At 43.3% G+C, this 20,969-nt stretch overlaps 1 protein-coding gene across 2 annotated transcripts in view; it reads right to left on the bottom strand.

The window, feature by feature from the left end:
- The window catches only part of FAM227A (family with sequence similarity 227 member A), an 83,079-nt gene that overhangs the window by 22,601 nt on the left and 39,509 nt on the right, over positions 1-20,969 (bottom strand). For both annotated transcript variants that reach the window (XM_070599178.1, XM_070599176.1), the window contains 2 exons: positions 17,766-17,832; positions 10,880-10,974 (listed from right to left, as the gene is read on the bottom strand). In XM_070599178.1, coding sequence (XP_070455279.1) covers positions 10,880-10,974; positions 17,766-17,832 — 162 coding nt within the window. The remainder of the gene's footprint in view (positions 1-10,879; positions 10,975-17,765; positions 17,833-20,969) is intronic.

Consider the following 20,969-nt stretch of genomic DNA (forward strand, 5'->3'; position numbering starts at 1 on the left):
TAAGAAATGTAAAGGTACTCATGTCCTTTGATCCAGTAAGTCCCATTTTAGGATGCTATCTTAAAGAAATTACCGAAAATAAATAAAAAAGATGTAGGCACTAAGATGTTTACTGCAGAGATATTTACTATAGCAAAAGATTAGAATAACCTAAATGGTCAAGGAGACAATATTGATATCTCTGCCCAAAGGAAGAGTATGCTACTGTTAAAATGCTTATAAAGAGTTGGTACTAAAGTATTGCTTCAGATACAATAGTAGATTAAAAAAATTGAGATGTAAAATTGGGTAAATACACGTATATTTTATTTGAAATAAATCAGTAAAAAAAACCAACAACAACATAGATGAGAACCTGGAAGCACAGTTACCAAAATGCTAACAATTCACTGAGCAAATGTTTCTTGGGTGGCTGGGATGTATATACACTGTTCTAGGTGCTGGAGATTCAGTCAAGAAGAAGACAAATTCCAGCCCTCATGGAGCTTGCATTATAGTCAGAGAAAAACAAATAAATCAACAAATAAAAAATTAACATGCTATTGTGGACTGATAAGTGCTTCAGATAAGAATCAAGCAGGGCCGGGGTGGAGGGCGGTGGGACGGGAGACTGGGGAGGAGAGGGCTCTTCCCCACGGGGCGGCCAGGGAGGGCTACCCTGAGGAGGAGTGGTCCTGGCACGCCGAGAATGACGGGAGGAAGATCTGTGGTATATTCCAGCAAAGAGGACAGCAAGCGCAAGAGACCCTGAGGCAGACAAGAGCTTGGTGTGGCTGAGGGACAGAAACAAGGCCTGTGTGGCTCAAAGGGAGAATAAATGGTGAAGCTGAAGGGGGAGCAGGGGCTCTGGGCCACGGTAAGGAGTTAGGATGTTTTCTAAGTGTGATAGAAGCCACTGGAAGGTTTTGAGCCAGGGTACAACATAATCTGATCAATTCTTCTAAAGCCCTTTGGACTGATGTGTGGAGAAATGACTGCAACGGGTGGGAGCGGATGTGGGAAGAGCAGTTAGGAGGCCTCTGCAGTGGCCGGGGGAGCCCCTGGGGCTGGGCCTGAGGACTCGGGGAAGGGGTGAGAAGTGATCGCATTGGCGATACATGATGAAGCAGAGCTGGCAGGGTTTGCTGAGGGACTGCATGTGGGTGTGAGAGAGAGGAGTCAAGGATGACTCCACAGGTTTAGGTGCCAGCTGCTCAGGCGGGAAGACCTGGGAAGGAATAGCTTAGTGGGGTGGAAAAATCAAGAGGTCTGTTTTGGACGTGCTATATTTGAGATGCTAGCAGACAACCAAAAGGAAGTCGATCAGGAAAGAGAACAGGCTGGGGCAGAGAGGGTTTTGTTTTCCTTCCTTATATTCCTCTGCCTTTTCCCAAAAGTGTCAATAATGATTGTGTACTACTTTTATATTTAAAAAAAAAGCAATGCATTTTATTTGGAAGAAGTGGTTATAATTTAACCAAACAACAATTCTGTTTCATGAATAAAGGCTGGGACAGCACCTAATCATGCTTCTCTGATCACATCCATTTTAATTGCTTAAAGAGATTTCTTTCTATCTATAGCAGGGTTTCTCAGCCTCGGCCCTTTGACATTTTGGGCCAGATAAATCTTTGTTGGGGGGAGAGGGGTGGCTGTCCTATGCATTGTAGGAGGATGAGTGGCAGCCCTGGGCTCTACCTGCTAGATGCCAGTAGTACTCCTCCCCCAGTCCCCAGTTGTGACAGCCAGCGATGTCTCCAGATGTGACCAAATGTCTCCTAGAGGGCAAAATCGCCCCCGGGTGAGAAGCACCATTCTATAGCGAGATCCTACTGGAACCAGAGAGACTTGGGGTAAGTAGGGAACATATAGATCATTCAGTCCAATGATTCCTAAAACCCCATCTCCAAATGGAGGCCAGTCTGTGTTCACTGGTCTCCAGGGAAATGAGGGAAACAAGAAAAAATACATTGTCATAAATCTGACATAAAGTGGATTAATTCACTTCAAAGACTCTCCTTTATTCTGAGGTTGTCTTTTCTACTTTTTTATATTAATGACTTTCATGAAATGATGGTGACACCAGTTAGCGGTCATTTTGTTTTAATAAACTTATTTAGGAAAAAAAAGTTTTTCAAAGTCTAGAAAAGTCCACAGTGGACCTAGGACCTGCTAGCCTGGTTCCACGTCTGTCCGAGAGCTGTTCTTTTGGCTGCTCAGTACCCATTCTCCTTTCCTAACAGACCTGATTCTTGTGTGTTTGGGGGAGTTTACCTGACCTCGACTGCATTCAGGATGGAGGGCCTTTAAATCAAATGTCCTGCTCTCCTGCGAGGGCCACAGGAGGGGTCCTCGGAGGCCTTCATGGGCTCTGCCAGCCAGAGCTTCCTCTCACCCACCCAGTTAGAGCCAGACCACCCAGAATAAGCTTAGCCACTCAGAACTTCTGTTCCTGGGATTCTGAGTCTTGAGTGGGGTAAAATATGGACTGAACACACGTGGGGGGTCACCCATGCCAGAGATGTCACCTTGGAGAGAGAGTTTGAGAGTTGCAACTGCCTTGATTCTTCTCCTGGTCCCTGGACTGGTTTTCAGACTTCCCAGCTACTCAATGTTCTTCCAGTTTTTGCTCAAGTTAGCTGGAGACAGATTTTGTTACTTGTAAGCAAAGAATCCCAGACAAGAAACACACTACCTTCGGAAGCATCCAGTTCCACCATTGGTAAGCACGGGGCTTCTCCTCCCAGGCGGGAGATAAGGGAGGGCCTTTGGGTACAAGGACCAGGCATAGGAGTGGGAAGGGCTGGTTCAAGCCACGGCACTGGGCAGAGACAGGCCAGCGGGCAAGAAGAGAGAAGTTCTGGAACATCAGCTGCAAAGGTCAGGTAGAAAGCAGAGTAGGAACCAGAGTGAGGGCATCAGAGGCCTGGCAAGAGGAATGACTTAGTCTGAGAGTGAGAGCTGGAACAAGAACCAGCAGACGGTCTGCAGCAGAGTCAGAGGGTAAAGCTGTTTAAAATGACACTTGGACTCTTAGGAAGGTCCTTCTCACCCTAGATAAAAGCCTGACTCTGTCATTCCAACCCATCTTCCTTCAGAAGCACGTGTTACGTTCCAGGCCTCAAATATTTGAGGAGGGCCCTCAGATCTCTAAGTCTTGCCTTCTGCAACCTAAACATCTTCAGGCCTCCAATAATTCCCGGACACGATTCCCAGTCTGGTCCCTCTCTCTGAACACGTTAGATGGGACCATCTGAAGTGGAGCCATCCTCTTTCTTGTTCTAGGCCAATTGCACGTCTTTTTAAAAAGCTCTGGGGCTGGCCTGGTGGTGTAATGATTAAGTTGTCCACTCTGCTTCGGCAGCTTGGGGTTCACAGGTTCAGATCCTGGGCCTGGACCTACATACTGCTCACCAAGCCATGCTGTGGTGGCATCCCACATACAAAATAGAGGAAGACTGGCACAGATGTTGGTTAGCTCAGCAACAATCTTCCTTAGGCAAAAAGAAGAAGATTGGCAAGAGATGTTAGCTCAGGGCCTCACCAATCTTCCTCACAAAAAAAAAAACACCAAGTTCTTTATTTTGACATTTAGATATAATTTTTTCTGCTATCTCTGAGAGTAAAAACCTTTATATTTTTACAAAATAAATTCATGTTCATTGTGAAAAATTCACACAGTGTAGAAATGTATAAAGTGAAAGATAAAAGTCTCCCTCATCCCCACTTGCATTTCCTAGGAATAAATACTGTTAACACTTTCCTATGTGTCCTTCCAAACCATTTTGTATGCACATACTGACTTTATACCAAAAATATATTTCAAAAATAAAAATGGAATCATACTATATATAATGTTTTATCATTTTAATTTTGCACTCATCAGTATCTAAATACATTGCCTGTAACATTCTCTTGATTGATTAACTTTAGACATTGTTGACTTCATATTAAAAGGTATAAATCTGTCTCTGTTTATTTATTTATTTACCTATTGGTGAGGAAGATTGTTTCTGAGCTAACATCTGTGCCCATCTTCCTCTATTTGTATATGGGACACTGCCACAGTGTGGCTTGATGAGCAGTGTGTAGGTCCACACCTGGAATCTGAACTTCTGAACCACGGGCCACCGAAACAGAGGGGGCGAACTTAACCACTACACCACCAGGCTGGCCCCATCTCTGTTTTTAATAGCAATAGAGTATCCATATTATGGACATTTCACAATTTACCTATTTAGCTACTGAAATTTAAGTTTTCTTTAATTTTTTCTAGTACCAATTAATGCTGTAAGGGACGGCCATGTATGAACATTTCTACAGGACAGATTCTCAGGAGTGGAATTGCCAGGTCATAGGTGTATACCTTTAACATTTTAATCGGAACACTCTAAACTCACAATAAAACATCTGAAAAATGCTAGATAAATATTTTTTAAACCCTTTTAAATGAATGGAGGAGCTTACAAGAAAGTGAGGAAAATCCTTTGAGACCTAGGGAGGTAAGGGAGCCCTGAAGTTGGAAGCCCTGATTCAGAACAACTTCAGAGGGAGGTGGAAATGATGGTGTCTTTGCTTGTTCCTGGTGTTAACCCAAACACCTTCACTGTTCGCTGTTCTGTGTTTTGATGCTAAGGTCTTTATCAAGTTACTGAGGTCTCCTTCTATTCCTAGTATAGTGGGATGTAAAAAACTTGTCTTAGCTGGTACCAGAATTCACCAGAAGGAGAGGACGGTTCCTACTCAGGGAAACACAGCAATCAGTCACTTGGTGAGAAGGTTAGAGCCAAAGGCTGAGTGAGAGCTACATTGCTCTGCATTAGAAATGAGCAGGAGTTTGGAATGGGGGAAAGAAAAAAGAGGATAGTAGAGAGGGCTGGAGAGGATGGTCCAGCAAATGGTGGGATGACTAAAGGATTTTTAAAAAGGCCAACTCATATTAAAGTTCTTTGTATTACTGTGGTATAGTCTCCCTTCTTCTTCTCTCTCTCTCTCTTTTTTTTTTTTTTGGTGAGGAAGATTGGCCCTGAGCTAACATCTGTTGCCAATCTTCCTCTTTTTTTTTTCTCTTCCCAAAGCCCAGTACATAGTTGTATATCCTAGTTGTAAGTCATTCTAGTTCTTCTATGTGGGATGCCACCACAGCATGTCTTGATGAGCAGTGCGTAGGTCTGCACCCAGGATCTGAACCAGTGAACCCTGGGCTGCCAAAGCAGAGTGAGCGAACTTAACCACTTGGCCACGGGGCTGGCCCCCCATCTCTTTAAACTTATCTTTTAAACTTTAAAATCTTCTATATACACAATGTACACACAGGCCCTTTGTGAGCGGTTTTTGTGAAAATCAAGGGAAGAGGTGAGTTCCACATTTGGGCTGACGTGGTCTGTGCACATCACACGCAGGACAGAAGAGGAGCTCAGTGCCAGAGAACACATAAGCCCCTAGAGTTCACAGACATTTGGGGAGGGCACTAGGCTTCAAACAAATCATGTCACAAGTGTGAACCTATCTTTAGCTAAATTCAAAGGAGCAGAGTGACCTCTGATGACATCTAGGTTATGTATCATTTTTTATTGAGAATAGGTGATAATATAAAAATATTGGGGAAAAAATTGGGAGAATGGGAGACTGCTGGGAGGACGGTGGCATAAGAGGACTCTGAACTCACCTCCTCCTATGGACACAGCAAATTTATAACTAACCTTGGAACAATTACCCCTGAGAGAGAACTGAAAACTGGATAAAAAGAACCCCCACAACAAGGGACAGTGTTGACTGAAGTGGGAGAGGCAGAAATTCCTTTCTGGAGAGGAAAAAGCCACATTCTAGCCATGGTGCTGGGAGCAATCTTAAGGTACAAAGCTTTTCCTGGAGGAGTGGGGGATCTGAGCAGGAGAGCTTTGCAACAGTAAGCAGCTTCTGGACTCAGCACAAGTGAGACGAGTGTCATAATATCAGGCTCTGCTGGCTATTAACAACAATATTCCCCCAGAAAAGCTATCAGACATAAGGGAAAGAAAAGCCTGCTCTAAAGGCCCACACACAAACTCACCTGTTTCTGAAAGCAACCTAAATTCACCAGAAAGAAAGGTGCACAGTCCTTTGGTGAAAAGAGACTCATTTGATAGGCTCTGGGTGCATCTCAGTGAGAGGTGAGACCTCCCCAGGCCAGGACCACCTCCCCAGGGACGGAGACATCGGCAGCAGCTGTAGGGGAAGAAGAGAACTCCTCTACCCTCTAGGTCCTTCTGACTGGTCTACAAATTAAATTGACATGAGACAGAATAACAGGAGAAAATCAAAGCTTTATAACATGCATACATGGGAGAGACCCAGGAAAACTGAGCAACTCACCAGAATGGCAGAGGTTGCCACCTTAAATACCATCTTTAGCAAAAGACAAAGGAGGAAGTTGGGGGTCGGGGGAGTCACTTATGGGACATTGCCAGAAAAAGCACAGTCAACAAGAATAAGGTTATTATGGAAATTTAAGTCCTTACCTTCTGCATTGATAAGAGTTTCTAGAGATAAGGTCATCCCCCTCTTCCTGGTACAGAGAGGGACACATCTTTACAAATGGTGATTTCCCTTACAAATGTAAATGTCTCTTACAAAGGGTAACTTCTACTTTTCAGAGTTTCTTCCCATCTGTAGTTTCTTAAAAGTAACCAACCCAAAATAATCCTCATGCCAAAGAGACACATGTTGAGGTGGCAACATGGATGGACCTTCAGGGTATTATGCGAAGCGAAATAAGTCAGAGGGAGAAAGTCAAATACTGTATGATCTCACTCAGAAAGAGAAGATAAAAACAACAACAAACAAATGCACAGAGACAGAAATTGGATTGGCGGTTACCACAGGGGAGAGGGGAGGGAGGAAGGTGAAAGGGGTGTTTAGGCACATGAGTGTGTTGGTGGATGGTAATTAGTCTTTGGGTGGTGAACATGATTTAATCTACACAGAAATAGAAATATAATGATGTACACCTGAAAGTTATATAATGTTATCAACCAATGTTACCTCAATTAAAAAAAAATTGGGAGAATGTTTCATAAAATCTTGGAGTGGTAAAGATATTTCTTAATAAGAAATGAAATCCAGAAGCCATATAAGAGAACACCAAGAAACATGACTGCATAAAAATTCAATTTTTCTATCATAAAATATCATAATTAAAATAAAAAGATTAAATAGGAAACATTTTCACCAAACATATGACAAAGAACTGAGCTTCTGGGGCCGGCCCCGTGGCCATGTAGTTAAATTCACACGCTCCACTTTGGTGGCCGAGGGTTTTGCTGGTTTGGATCCTGGGCATGGACCTAGCAGCACTCATCAAGCCATGCTGAGGCAGCATCCCACATAGCACAACTGGAGGGACTTACAATTAGAATATACAACTATGTACTGGGGGGCTTTGGGGAGAAGAAGGAGAAAAAAAAAGATTGGCAACAGATGTTAGCTCAGGTGCCAATCTTTAAAAAAAAAAAGAACTGAGCCTCTAAAAATCAATAATAAGCAAAAGACTAAGAACCTTAGAAACAGAAATAGTCTCTCACATGCTGCCACTGGGAATATAAATTGGCACAACTTCTTTGGAGAGTAATCTAAGATGTACCTACTTTCATTTAGCAATTCCACTTCTAGGAATTTTTCCCACGTGTGTTCTTGTACATGTGAGCCAAGAAACACACAAACACCAAGATGTTCAAGGCAGTGGTGTTTATAACAGCAAAGACTGGAAGCACCTATACGTCCACCAATAAGAAAATGGTTAATGAATTACAGAACACAGGCGCAGACATGAAAATAGACTGTGATAGATCTCCATGTGCTCTCACATGGAACATTCTCAAAGATATCCTGAGGTCAGTACAGAGTCTGATTTACAGCACAGGAGCTGAAGTCAGCTGCGTGGGTTAAAATCCTGGCTCTTCTCTTACAACTCAACAACAGAAAGACAAGCAACTCAACCTAAAAATGGGCAAAGGATTTAAATAGACATTACTCCAAAGAAGATATACAACTGGCCAATAAGCACGTGAAAAGATTCTCAAGATCGTTAGTCATTAGGGAAATGAAAGTTAAAACCACAATGAGATACTACTTCACACCAATGGGATAACTATAATGAAAGGAACGGAAAATAAGTGGGCAAGGATGTGGAGAAATTGGAACCCTCATACATCGCTTGTGGGAATATAAAACGGTGCAGTCACTGTGGAAAAGTTCGGCAGTTCTGCAAAAAGTGAGACATAGGGGCTGGCCCAGTGGAATAATGGTTAAATTCGCACAATCTGCTTCAGTGGCCCAGGGTTGGCAGGTGGGGATCTTGGGTGCAGACCTAATGTCACTCATCAGGCTATGCTGTGGCGGCATCCCACATAAAACAGAGGAAGATTGGCACAGATGTTAGCTCAGCAACAATCTTTCTCACAAAAAAAAAAAAGAGAGAGAGAGAGTGAAAGAGAGACACAGAGTTACCACATGACCCAACAATGTCACTCCTAGGTATATACCCAAGAGACTAGAAAATACCTGTGCACGCAAAACTTCTACATGAATGTTCATAGAAGCAGTGTTATTCACAAGAGCCAAAAAATGGAAACAACCCAAATGTCCATCAATTGGTGAATGGATAAACAAAATGTGGTATATTCACACAATGGAATATTATTCAGCCATAAAAAGGAAGTACTGATACATGCTATGACATGGAAAAACCTTAAAAACATTACGCTAAGTGAAAGAAAACAGTCACAAAAGGCCACATATTGTATGATTCCATTTATATGAAATGTCCAGAATAAGCAAATTCATAGAAACAGAAGGTAGATGAGCGGTTTCCAGAGGCTGGGGAGCGGGGCCTGGGGAGTGTCTGCTAATGAAGTATGGGGTTTCTTTTCTGGTGTGATAAAAATGTTCCGGAATTAGAGAGTGGTAATGATGATACAACCTTGTGAACATACTAATAACGACTAAACTGTACATTAAAATGCTGACTTTTATGGTATGTGAATTATATCTTTCAAAAATCTTGGCTCTACCACTTACTGGCTATTTGACTTTGGGAGAGATACTTAATATTTCTGAGCCTTAGTTTCCTCAGCTATAAAATAAATATATAATAAGCTACACTAAATAAAACTTACTTCTCTTAGGGTTATGTGAGGATTAAATGAATGAATATAGGTGACGTGTTTAGAATGATGTTTGGTATACAGGAAGCACTCAACAAATGTTCGCTGTTATATGTTAGGTTGAAAAAGCAAAGTGCACAATAGTGTATATAATATTGTAATTTGTGTTAAAAAGAAAAAAATGGTTTATATTCCTTAACATCCATCAAACTTTTCTAGCAGGATATATGGGGAAACAGTGTCTGCCTCTGGGGAGGGGGCACAGGGTCTGGCACGGAAGAGAGATTTACTTTTTATTATATATCCTTTAATACTGTTAGAGATTATCATGGGCAAAGATTACCTTCTCAATAAAACCATAGTATTAAAAAAAAAAAAAGAACCGGCAGCAGTTTATATCAATGCCGCGCTTCTGATAGCGGTGCAATGGCACGTTGTCCCTTCAGTCAGGAGCACCCAGCAGGGCCCCCATGAACAGCTCGCTGAGCCAGCTCTCCTTTGGGACTTCCTGTCCAGTTGTCTCTGCCAGGCCATTGGCTCTCAGCTGCTTTCCATTCCTGTTAAAATCTGCCACCATGCACTCTGACCACTGGACTTCCCCTCTCCACCAAGGCAGATCACAGAGTAGGACACGACAGCTCACCTCCTTTCTTCTCTCTCTAGAGCAACCCCACCAGCCCTGTCAGCAGCAAGGACCGTAACGCTGCCGGGCTTTATCTTCCCCCATTTTACAGGAGAAGGTCAGAAAGGGTAAACAACTTGCTCAAGCAACACAGCTGATGAGATGCAGCACCAAGATTTGAACCTGCCTATCTTTTCCACCACGCCCTGCTACTTCTCAAAAGTTTCGCTGCTAAATGCTGAGGGGAAACAGGCAGCGGTAATAAATACGGAGAAAAGAAGAAGGTTCAAGCAATCTTCTACAATATTTGCTGTACTTGGCCCAAGTCCTATGGCCGGACTCTCTTACTAGTTGGTGTCTCGGGAAAGCCTCAAAACCTCTTGCCCGGGTCAGGGTCCTAGGGGCCTCTCCCCACTACACGAGGTTGCACCAATGTAAACTACCATCCACTGAAGTCTGTGCGGGAAAGCTGGGGGAGGAGAGGAGAAGAGGCGAGAACACACACTAATCTAGTGCCTCTCGTGTCCTGGGGACTGTGCTGGTGGCAAAGCTCAGTGGTTAAGAGCTCAGGCTCAGAGTCAGACAGATCTGTATGCAAGCCTTGGCTTTATTACTTATTTCCTTTGTGAATTTGGAAAAATTAGTTACCTGCTCTGAGTATCACTTTCCTCACTAAGAAACTGAAGATTGGCAGGAGTAATTGTCTCAGAGGACTGTGACAGTAAAATAAAATACACTGCATGTACAGGTTTAGCATACTGCCTAACACGCAGCAAGCGTTCATCACATGTTAATGATCATCACTACATCAGGGAAGCCCGTAAGAACGCCAGGAATTACTGCCCCCACTTTAGAGAGTAGGGAACTGAGACTCAGCGCTCTCTTTGCATTGCACCCAGACTCCTGAGTTTCAAGCAAGTAATTTAAACTCCTGGAGAAATCCAGACAAAATGGTCACTCAACTTGTGCCTATCTCAGCCAGGAATTACCCTTAGGAGATGACCCTCGTAGACCTGAGTCTACAATCAGAAATACCCAATTCTTACCCTAACATCTTCACAGGGCTGGTTTCTAGCCAGATCTCCTAGCCCCTTTTAAATCATCTCTACTATTAAATTTCCATTCATGTGCTCACCTGCTTAGGAAGTATTTTCTGATATTGTTTGGCTTCTGATATCCCCTTGACTTGTTGTGTAGCTTTCTTCAAGACCAGAGTCTGCGAACAAGGCTCTGTCAATGCAATATTAGGAAAAAAAAAATGATCATTGGAAATTGTCAGCTGTGATGAGACAGAAAGAGCATACGGTAGATCTCAGCTTCCTATTAGCGTGAAAATGCCTGGGTGTATTCAAATCATTGGGAGATGCTAGAGGAAGCAGCTCAGTAAATTCATAAATTCATACAATTTCACTTGCATTTTAGCCAGATCTACACCTGTGGCCATACATTTGTCCATTTACTTATCTCTTTGTCTGTCTATCCATCCATCGAACAAACATTTACTGAGCAGCTATTATGTGCTGGGCCCGTGCTAAGTGCTGGAAGCAGACCATCTTCAAGGAACTCATGGCTTCGTGAGAAAAAAATACATGCAAATAATAAATGTAACACTAACTCAAGTGCCATGATAGAATTTTCTACAGTACACCATGGTCACAGAATAAGGAAGGAGAGTCCTGAAGGCTTTAAAAATGCTCAGCAGAATCAGGAAGGGTGTTGTGATTAAAAGAGAATAAAGGCCCAACTCTTGCACAAAATTATGGCTTCTCTGTAGGAGAATGTTAACAGAGAATATCTTAAAGATGGGCGGAGAGAAACACAGATCATCCAGAAAGGGATAACAATCAGAATGATTGCAGAGTTCTCAACAGTAACAACAGAAGCTAGAAGACAGTGGAATAAAACCAGAGCATTGTAGTAAACTTGCATACCCAGCAAAACCATCTTCAAACAAGGTGAAATAAAGATGTTCATAGAAAAACAAAAACTCAGTGAATTTACCAAGAACCCCGTGATAAAGAAACTGCTAAAGTTACTCTCTCTCTCTCTCTCTCTATATATAACATACAATATTTATTTATATATATATCTTTATTTATATATGTAATATTTATTTTTTCCAGGAAGAAAGAAATGAACCCAGAAAGATGGTCTGAGCATCAAGAAGTGGGCAAATAAAATGATAGTTTAAGACCAAACAAAAATTATCTATAATAATAAGAAGAATATGTAATTTGCTAGGTTTTAAAATAAGACAGAACTAAAAACACTAGACAAAATAGCATTTAAGTCTAGAGGGAAGAGATTGGGGTTAAATTAGGAAAGGGAGTTTTGTTCAGGAAAGGGAGTGGGTTAAGATATTATTTAACTTTAGATGAAGCTAAATATGCATGATAGAATTTCAAAGGCATTCAATAAAGCAGGGTTTCTCAGTCTCAGTGCTATTGACATTTTGGGCCAGGTGACCCTCTGTTGTGGGAGACGTCTTGTGCATTGTAGTATGTCTAGCAGTATCCATGACATCTACCCACTAGGTGTCAATAGCAACCTCTTCCCAAGTTTTGACAACCAAAAATGTCTCTAGACATTGCTAAATGTTCCTTGGGGAGAAAACTGCCCCCTTTTGAGGATCCCTGCAATAAAGAATGTAAACAGGACATATAACTTCCAAAAATTTAGAACAAAATGGGTTAAAAAAAAGAGAACCAAAAAAACTCAATCGGGATTCTGGTTCTGGTTAAGATGGAGTAAGCACACTCTACCCTATCTCCCACTGAATGGAACTAAAAACCCTGGACATAAGACATGGGGTAGCTATCTGAGGACTCTGAAAAGTAGATGCTAGCAGGTGAATTCGAGAAAAAGATCAGAACTCAAAATAGAAACCATATGGCAGTCAGTTTCCTGGATTTATTTTTTCCTTCTATATGTCCCAGCTCCAAGACAACATGAATCCAAGAACGGAGCACCAGCTGAACACAGAATGAGATCCAATAGCAGCCATCTGTTTGTGGTCCAAGGAGTGGGAAGGGAAACCCCCAAGGGACAGTGAGAGTTGTTTTCTCTTCCACACATGCATCCGGAAGCTGCAACTCTGTAACGGTAGTGGTAGCAGCAGAAGTGGCAGCTGCACAGGCACCTAAAACCTGGAGGGAGGGGAACCCTTCTCTTGGACCGTGGAGCCGTGGTCCAAAGAGTGCAGAAGGAAGCTCTTGCTTTGTTTCTCTCTCTGTCCTCCTCCCTGGTGGCCAGGGAAGCAGATTCAGTCACAAGAAGTATGTGGAAGAGTGGAGAGACTGAAGTCTCCACTTTCTAGCAGAAGACCAGGAAGGAGTACCTTTGTAGCCAGAGTGTGGGGAATATTGCAGAAAGGAGAGCGATCAAGAAAGGAATCGCATAAAATTGTATATGGATGCCCACACTCACCCTGAGCTGCACATATATATGTGTATCTGACCCTAAATGGCATACCAAAGGCTTTGAGAACTGGACTGCAAGGTAGATCACCGCTCAGGTGTCAAATGTGGTGCTTGGGTGGCATACACTAGGACAGATCCAAAAAGCATTACAAAAGTTTTGAAAACTGAACTGACATTGAAACCACAATCTACAGAAAACAGGTCAGAACTTGTAACCTGAACCTAACTGGGTGAACTACCTCCTAAAACAAAACAGAATACTTCAACCTTCTTCATATGTTTAAACAAGACTCAAAGTCTCATAATATTCAAAATGTCCAGAATACAATCCAAAATTACTCAAGATACAAAGAACCAGGAAAGTTTGATACATTCTCAAGGGAAAAAGACAATCAATGTTGCCAACCCTGAAATGACTCAGATGCTAAAATCAGACAATGACTTTAAAGCAGCTATTATAACAATGCTGTAAGAAGTAAGGGTGAAAACTTTTGAAACAAATGAAAAAAAGGAAAGCCTCAGTAGAGAAACAGAAGCTATCACAGGGAACCACATAGAAATTTTACAACTGAAAAATACAACTGAAGTGAAAAATTCACTGGATGGGATCAATAGCAGACTTGAAATAAGAGAGGAAAGAGACAATGAACTTGAAGATAGATCAATATAAATTATCCAGTTTGTGTGGTGTTTCCTGACACCACATGTGTGGTTTTTCCACACCAATTCTCCAATTCTCTGAAATAAACTGGGTATCTGACAATTCAATTCAATTCCAAATCTACCTGGAGTTAGTGTCAGAGCCCACAAGGTAAAGGACTCAGTTGACAAGACTGACCCCACTTTAGGCAGCAGTCTCAAAAGGGGTGCCCAGGATATTCAGCCACTTACAAATTTTTGGGTTTCTACAACCTACCCTCAGGTTGATAATTCACTAGAATGACTCACAGAACTCAGGAAAGTGCTACATTTAGTATTACAGATTTGTTATAAAAGCTATAACTCAGGAACAACCAAATGGAAGGGCATAGGGCAAGGTTTGGGGGGTGGGGCACGGAGCTTCCACGCTCTCTTCAGGCATAATGCCTTCACAGCACATCAGTGTGCTCAGCAACCTGGAAGTTTACCAAATTGTAACTGCGTAACTGCAGGCCTTCCAGGCCCAGTTCAAATGACCCCATCTCTTATCAACAGAGTGATTAAGAATTGCCCTTCAGAAAATCTGCAAAGTCATGTAGCCAGGGCATGTGCAAAAGAAGAAATTGTGACCTGAAATGAGCTTGGAACTAAAGATCCTCCTGCCCACGGAACCCAAGGACCAGGACACGACTGGAACTTGAAAGTCAGACTCTCATCAGAAGCAACAAGTCCCTCATTCAGGAAGATCCGGTGTTAACATTCCTTCCCCACCTCATCAAAATGTCTAGAACCCCATCATAAATGTTTAGAACCTCATCATAAATGTTCAGAACCTCATCATAAATGTTTAAAACCTCACCATAAATGCTTGAAGCCCACCAATCAAGACCTCTCCCACCAGTGTTTCCACATGCCACACTGTTCTCCCTAACCTCTTAAATTTCACCCCAAATCCTGAATCAGGGAGATGGATCTGAGGGCACACGCCCCATCTCCCTGCAGATGGATCTCACAGAATAAAAGCTGATTTCTCCCCAAAGGCTGACACCATAGTTAATTGGCTTATGCAGATCGGGCAAAGAACCTCAATTTTGCACAGTAACAAAATCACACTGTTCAAGAGTTTTTATAACTCAATGCCCAGTCCCCCTCTCCTCTCTGGAAGTTGAGGGGGGTGGTGGGGCTGAAAGTTCCCACCCTCTAATTATGTTTGGTCTTTCTGGTAACTAGACCCCATCCTGAAGCTATCTGGGGTCCCAACCTGAGTCACCTTTTTAGCATATACTCAGGTGTGGTTGAAAGATGCTCATTATGAATAACAAAAGACACACCTACCACTTGGGAAATTCTGAGGGTTTAAGGAGCTCTTCCAGGAACTTGGGACAAAGAACAAATCTATATATATATTTTTTTTTTTAAGATTTTTTTTATTTTTTCCTTTTTCTCCCCAAAGCCCCCCGGTACATAGTTGTGTATTCTTCGTTGTGGGTTCTTCTAGTTGTGGCATGTGGGACGCTGCCTCAGCGTGGTCTGACGAGCAGTGCCATGTCCGCGCCCAGGATTCGAACTAACGAAACACTGGGCCGCCTGCAGCGGAGCGCGCGAACTTAACCACTCGGCCACGGGGCCAGCCCCACCAAATCTATATTTTTATTATACCACACAATCTGAATAATGTAGTCAAAAAAGACTGGAAAAAAATGGACAGAGCCTCAGGCATCTATGGGACAATATCAGCAAGTATATTTGTGTCAGCAAAGTCCCAAAAAGAAAGGAGAAAGAGTGTGATTCAAAAAAATTATCCGAAAAACTAGTGTTTGGAAACTCCCCAAATCTGGCAAAAGACATAAACTTACAGATTCAATAAGCCATGCAAACCCCAAACAAGTTAAATCCAAAGAAACCCACGTTCATAGACATCATACTCAACCAGTTGAGAGACAAAGAAAACATCTGGAGGGCCGCCAGAGGGAAACGCAGTTCACACAGGACTGTGGGCTTCTCATCAGAGCACCGCGGCCAGGAGGCTGTGGAACAATACTTGAAAGTGCTGAAAGAAAAGAACTGTCAACCCAGGTTTTTCTTCCAAAAAAAAATCCTTCAAGAATGGAGGTGAAATAAAGATATTCTGAGATGAAAGAAAACTAAGAGAATTCAGGGCCAGAAGGCCTATTTTAAATGAAATGCTAAAGGCAATGTGTTTTCTTTAGGTGGAAGGAAAATGATTCCAAGGGAAACTTGAAACTTCAGGAAGGAAAGAAAAGCAACAGAAAGTGTAAATATCTGGCTATATATAGTAAATAGACTATTTCCTCCTCCCACATTCTTTAAAATATACATGATGATCACTTTGAAATACAGTTTGACAGTTCCTCAAAATGTTAAATGTTTCACCCAGCAATTCCCCCCTCAGGTACACACACACCAAGAGAAATGAAAACATAAGTCTACACAATAACTTGAATGTTCAGAGCAGCATTTATTCAGAAGAGCTACAAAGTGGAAACAACCCAAACTGAATAAAAAGACTGTATCTAAAACATTTGTGGGAACCTCAGTGTTCAGAGGGAAATCTATAGCATTAAATGCTCGTATTAGAAAAAAAGTCTCATTTTCATTCAGTTCAAAATATTTTCTAATTTCCCTTGGTACTTCCTCTTTGATTCAAGGGTCTTCATGAATTGAATAGATACGTGTATTCTGGGGACTTGCAAAGTCTCCTACAAATATTTGCCTCTTTTTGGAATCCTGGCTATACTTCTCAATGAGGGGTTTTTTGTGAGGAAAATTGGCCCTGAGCTAACATCTGTTGCTAATCTTCCTCTTTTTGTTTGAAGAAGATTGTTACTGAGCTAACATCTGTGCCAATCTTCCTCTATTTTATGTGGGAGGCCACCACAGAGTGGCTTGAGGTCTGCACCCAGGATCCGAACCTGCGAACCCCAGGCCGCCGAGGCAGAGTTTGTAAACTTAACCACTATGCCACTGGGCCGGCCCCTAGTTTTTTTTTTTTAATAACAACTTTAGTGAGATATAATTCACATACTAACTTCTCTGAGCCTCCATTTCTCCATCAAGAAAAAGAATGGTTTCAGTTTTTGGAATAACGATGATGTGCAAAATTGTCTAGAATGAAACTTAAGCCTTCCTCTTCTAACAGTGTTTTCTCAGGTTCTGAATTTGTCTGTCTGGCATTTATTAATTACAGGGCCAAACTAATGGCCAGAGTTGCTTACATCTCCCCTGTGATCCGGAGCCCACACTTTGAACCACCTCCTTTACCTAACTCTCACACATCAAGGCAATATTTGCCCCAACCTAAATCACCCCAGGGCCAGGTGCCAGACAACCAGGGGCAGCCCCCATACCCCAAACCCTGCCAGAATTACTCAAACTAGCCAATCCTAAACTGTTTACCCTGTCATGCCTAGCCTTTCCCAAGGAAATCCCAATAAAGGCTATGGCCTGTGTCCCTGCTGACTGACACTGGTGCTTCCACCTGCGGCCCTCTGTGGTGAGCTGTGCCCCTCATTTCTAGAACTGTGAGTTACAAACGTTTCTTTCAATGGCATTGGCCTCTCCGTGTAGTCCTTCAGTCACCTTTATGAATTAACACCTGGGCACAAATCAGTTTCTACCTCAATAAATGCTGGTTTCTGATGGGGGAGAAGAGCAGCAACCATGTCTTAGATTTATTTTCTTCCATTGCCAACCATCTCTTCCCCACACATGTCAGCCCTGTGCTGAACTCATCATTTCAAAAGCAGAACTTAATCAGTGCTTGCTGAACTGGAAGGACAATTACGTCCTCTCGTAAGATATTACTTGGTGCCAAGGCCCAGGCTAGAACCACAAGTGTAAAGTAGGCTGGCAAATTATGTTCAAACAAACCCAGGAAACTAGGGTTTTAGAGATAATAACTAAGTCAAAAGCCTACATTTCTCTTGCAGGTAGTTAACGTACCTTTTGTGGTATTCTGTTTTCGGGAGCTAGCCTCTGAATTCTTCCTGGTTGAACTTACATTAGTAGACTGCAGGGGAGAAAAAAAAAGAACAAATTTAGTCAAACTGGTAGTGAGAGGAATACAAAAAGTATACAGTATACTGCAATTTCCTAGATGTTTCTCATTGTTCTTAGCAAAGGAACATGCAGGAGACCCTTAGGTGCGTGACAACACAGCCCTCCATCCCTGGAGAGCGGGGGAGAGAAGCGGGCTGGGGACTGAGGCAGCCCGGGGTTCCAGGCCCAGCCCTGTCACTCGACAGCTGGTGACCTCCGACCTCTCGGTCGCTTTGGCTTCCTCACAGGCTTCTTATGAGGATTAAGTCAGCTAATGCACGCGAAGTGCATGAGTGGCTGCTCATGGTAAGCGTTCCAGCAACACTGCTACCATTGTGGATGCACTCACTCCCGCATCTCCTTCAGTAAACATTTCATTGAGCAACTACAATGTGGCTGCCACTGGGCAGACCCTGACACCTAGTCCCCGCCCAGAGGAGCTCCCAGTCTAGCAGGGGAGACACTAGTAAGTAGACAATACAGTAAGATGAGGAAAGCATCACATTTTTATTAGAGAGGTAATATAAGTTAAGATTAGGTTTGTATGTGAGTGACAGAGACTCAAGACAACAGTGGCTCAAACTAGGTAGAAATTTCTCTCCCACGTAACAGTCTGAGGGTAGGCAAGCCAGGGTTTACACAGCATTTATGTCCTCAGGGACTCTGACTTCTTCCAGCTATTGCTTCCACCTTTCCTGAAAGAGGACTCTTGTTCTTAGGGTCCAAGATGGCAGCTAGAGCGCGAGTCATCACATTTACATTCCAGGCAGAAAAGGGCAAAGAGGCAAAGGATTCGCATGAACTATTTTTTTTAAGGAAGGCTCCCAGAAACCGACACATGGCACAGCCACTTATATCTCATTAACTGGGTCTTAATCATATGGTTCCACAGAGATGTAGGGGGCGGCTAGGCAATGTAATCCTTATTCTGGCCATGTACACGCCCAGGTAAAAATCAGAGGTTTTCTTTCTATAGAGGAAGGGAACAGATATTGGGGAGCAACTAACAGTCTGCCAAGCAGTATGAGCAGAGTATCACGGGAAGGCGGAGTAGAGAATGCTTGATTCTGTCTCCGGGAGAGCTGGAGGGCTTCCAAGGAGAGAAGACGCTTTTGTTCTGTCTTGAAGGACGAGTAGGAGTTTAGCAATGTTTAACAGATGGCCCACCAAGTGGCAGACAAGCAGTCCACCAGCCTCAACAACCACTTCGCTTTTACATAAATATGTGATTCGAATGGGAAGAAGAAAGCTGAAAGGACTTGCCTCATACCATGCAGCTGGTGTCCAACAGCTACTGATTTTTACAGCCAAAACGGTTACTGGGATTTGTTAGAGAGAAAACACTCCCAGGGCTCAATGAAGCGTCCGGCTCATTCTTAACTGGCCCCAGAGAGATGTGTAGTACGGCAGAGAATAAATGCCAGGAGACTGGCTTGGGTTTAAGTTCGTAGGCCCTCTTATTTGTTGTATAGGAAGTATGATGTTGCAGAAAGAGCTCAGACTGACGGTGCCCTGATGTCAGCTGAAGTCAGCTGTGTGGCCTGGGACAAGTTATTCACCTCTCTGAATCTACTTCTTCCTTTGTCAAGTAAAGAGAATGATTACCTACCTAGCAGGGGTGTTGGAAGGATTAGCAAGGATATATGCAAAGAAAATCTGCACACAGTGGGCTCTCCAAGTCTGTTCCCACGTTGTGACCATTCTCTCATGTTGTGACCGGCAATGACCCCGAGTGTGTGAGGCAAGGTGACTACAACTGCGATGGGCTAAGCTAAGACTGCTCTGGGCCCCCCTCCCCACCATGGCACAAAGGAGCTGGAACCGTTCTCCCCGACGTGGTCGCCTGTTGCTCAGATTCCGCACACTGAGGGCTTACCTGTGATGGGCCAGATGGGCAGCGTTCCCACATTGGTTTTGAGCCAATGTGAGATTCAATCTGGGGATGCCCAGAAATGTCTGGCATGGCAGTGGGCTTTGCAGATCTGGGATTAGCAGGTATGGGCATGAGCCCATGAATCTCATCCTTTGGTTTTCATCTCAAATGGCACTTTCTGGGAATGCTACTTGCCACACGTGTGCCATTCCTTCTCCACATACACGAGACCCATGCCCCGAGGGGAAAGACTTAAGCTGCTCTCCCAGCTGCTTTTGTGGCTGAGGTGCAGACATGTCACCTAGGCTTTCCCCTTCAGATGCACTGCACCTGCCTGAGACTTGAAGACGGAAATGAGCAATGAGTGCCATGCACACTCCAGTTTTTGGAGACTGTTGACAGGAGCACCTGGTTTTTCAAGGAAAGTAGAGCAGAGCTTTGAGCATCCAGTCCCCAGGAACTCTGGTCCACAGGAGTGTCCCTTTGCAGGGGTGGTATGGTTTGGGCATCATTCTTGGTGGCACAGCCTCTGAAACTAACGCATTGGCCCTTCCTGGGGAGCTGTGCACCACTAACCTCCTTTAATACATTCCTTCCTGCTTAAAGTAGCCGGAGCAGATTCCATTGTTTGCAGCTAAGAACTCTGGTGATGATTCCTCCTTATGAAGGCCTTAACTATCCTCTCTAATTATTAAATGAATGCGCAACCCAGTCTCTAACAGGTGGGAGCCCTTATGTAGAGCTGAGCCTCACAGCAGAAGCCAGATATACAGTTAGATGCTTTGTCACTCCCTCTGTGTAAATCCCCAACACTCAGCAAGAGAAGGGCAGACCACACGTCAGAGACTTAAAGAAACTGCAACTCGGGGCCCTGAGCCGTGGACTCAGACAGACTGTTGCCATCGGAAAGCACATTTTGAATCCGGCCAACTGTTCCCTTGAGCAGATGGGAAAGTGTGTCTACTGAAAACAAGAGTGCGGCTCTGTCCCCACCGCAGAATTCTGTTCCTCCCTCCGGCCTGGCTTGCCCAGTAAAACTTCAGCTGCTTTCAAGGTTGGAAAGCTTTTGATTATTTCTATTTCTGGGGCAGAAAACTGAATCTCTTAGCTGGCTTTCTGAAATAACTGTCAGAAGACTTCATGTGTTTCAGCACAAAGAAAATGCATTTGTTTTACACAGTTGTGACAGGCAGTGCAGAAACATTGACTAATATTTTGGTTTTGGCCTCTGAGTG

Source organism: Equus przewalskii, chromosome 29 (assembly GCF_037783145.1).
Source record: "Equus przewalskii isolate Varuska chromosome 29, EquPr2, whole genome shotgun sequence".
In the NCBI taxonomy this organism is placed as follows: Eukaryota; Metazoa; Chordata; class Mammalia; order Perissodactyla; family Equidae; genus Equus; species Equus przewalskii.